The 2,239-nt window shown below is 34.3% G+C and overlaps 1 protein-coding gene across 1 annotated transcript; it reads left to right on the forward strand.

Annotated features, from left to right (window-relative positions):
* Positions 1–1,631, forward strand: LOC149575991 (U3 snoRNP-associated protein-like YAOH). Its single transcript, XM_089793715.1, has 4 exons — positions 1–26; positions 82–367; positions 494–718; positions 1,311–1,631. The coding sequence occupies exons 1-4, from the start codon at positions 1–3 to the stop codon at positions 1,629–1,631; spliced, it is 858 nt and encodes a 285-aa protein (XP_089649841.1).
* Positions 1,632–2,239: the final 608 nt, after the last annotated feature.

The raw sequence follows: 2,239 nt of genomic DNA on the forward strand, positions 1-2,239 counted from the left end.
ATGGAAATTCAAGACAATATGTTGTGGTATGTTAGTTTGGTTCCGTATAATAAATGAATGCTAAAGGTCAATTCTCAACAGGGTTGTGAAGCCTTCCAATCAAGTAGAGTGGCGAGTTGTTAAAAGACACAAGCAATCTGTAATAGCTGTAGCTCTAAGAGAAGATGATTCAAAGGGTTTCTCAACATCAAAAGATGGTGCTATTTTTCATTGGGATGTTGAAACAGGTGCAAGTGAGAAATATGACTGGCCCAACAAGGAAGCCTCGACAAAAAGTTTAAATAGGAAGCAGGGCAGCAAACATATTCTATCAATGGCTATCAGTTCTGATGGCCGGTACATGGCTACTGGAGGATTAGATCATTTTGTTCATCTATGGGATACCCGCACATGAGAACATATTCAAGTACAAATTTCATAACCTCTAGTGCTTATCCATTATTAATTTGGGCAGAGCAACCATTCAATTTTTAATCTTCTCTATTTACTGCAGGCCTTTCCAGGTCACAAGGGAGCTGTGTCTTATTTAGCTTTTCGGCAAGGTACACAGCAACTCATATCTGGATCATTTGATCACACAATCAAATTGTGGAGTGCAGAGGATAGATTGTACATGGATACTCTCTATGGTCATCAAAGTGAAATCCTAATGGTAGAGTGCTTGCGAAAAGAACGAGTTCTTTCTGTTGGACGTGATCACACATTGCATTTATGGAAGGTATCTTTTAATGTATTGGTGGAAGGATTTAGGCACTTAGAGATATCATCTTTCATATATAATTTTTTATATAGGAGCTCAAGTTTACATTAAAAAATAACGTCACTTATTTTGAGGTGTTTGATGATAGTATTCTGAAATTTTTGCTATCGGTATGTGTTGTGTGTCATGAAGCAAATACCAAGATCTGCTATAATTTGCTTTGAAACTTCTTGTCTAGAAAATCTAAATGATCTTATGGTGTAGGTGCTTAGCTCATCATATCATTCTCCCAATCTAGTGTCTATATTATGGAGCATTCTCATGGTTGTGAAAAGTTCATTTTATCTTTCACAATATTTTACCCCTTTTTTCTAGCTTCCCTATATAGTTTTAGTATTTTATTTGCTGACATTATATAAAATGATGGATCATTTATTACTAATGATGTCCAAGGTAGATAAACTAGAAATTCCCATCACCATCCATTCAATGGCTTCAACTTTTATGATGAAATCTATTTATGGCCTTTTTTCTTTAGAGTGCTTGTGTGATGGTTATGGTTTACTGATTATTTAATAGATTCTCCCCAATGACTAACTTTGGTGTGTAGATTCCTGAGGAGACACAGTTAGTGTTTAGAGGACCTGAAACATCTTTAGAATGTTATTGTTTTGACAGCAATGAAAAGTTTATATCAGGTTCTAATGATGGAAGCATAGAACTTTGGAGCATGATGCGGAAAAAACTAATTTTTATTGCAAAAGGTGCACATGGGCATGCGGGTATTCAACATCTCTTAGAGAATCATGGTGCTAGGGAAAAGCCAGAAGAAATGGCATCATCACAAGTTAATGATGGCAATGATATTGGTAAGCAATTTGTAAATGATAATTGGAAATTTGGGTTTAATGTCATGCCACTGTTTGATTAAAATGCCAACATTGAACAAAAATAATTGATCTATTGAGAAAGGTTAAAAAAGACAACATTGAACAAAATCAATTAATTTGCATAGGAAGGTGCAATTAGCAATTATGCTAGGCAAAATAAGTGTCACAACTGTAGCTCTTCAAACTTGAAGTCTCTCTCTCTCTATATATACTATTCCAGAATCTCTATGGTAGATATTTTTTTTAAAATCAAGGATGAGTGGACTGTAAAGACAACCCCTGTAACTAGCCAAATTTGTTGCACTTTTGTTTTTGTCTGATAACTTGTCAAACTGTTCGCCCACATGTAGAACATAACAAGTCTGTGATTCATAGATCTATGTATTTCTAGTCCGTGTTGTTATTTTTTGCATGCGAGTGGATATTTTAGTCATAATAATGCTAGTTTCATATGCAATAATTTTCTGAATGCACTAATTGTGTTTCCATTATTAAATTCATCAACTCCAATGGTACATGGCAGAATAACAATTCATTTTATTCAAATATTGAGACACCTAATCAATAGTTGAAAAACTACTGTACCTAAATCCTAAGTCATGGGATATGCCAAATTTTATCCATGAAATTTGAATTTTAGCAAATTTTA

This window comes from Cupressus sempervirens, chromosome 1, assembly GCF_028749045.1.
Source record: "Cupressus sempervirens isolate cs-2001-9-10 chromosome 1, ASM2874904v1, whole genome shotgun sequence".
In the NCBI taxonomy this organism is placed as follows: domain Eukaryota; kingdom Viridiplantae; phylum Streptophyta; class Pinopsida; order Cupressales; family Cupressaceae; genus Cupressus; species Cupressus sempervirens.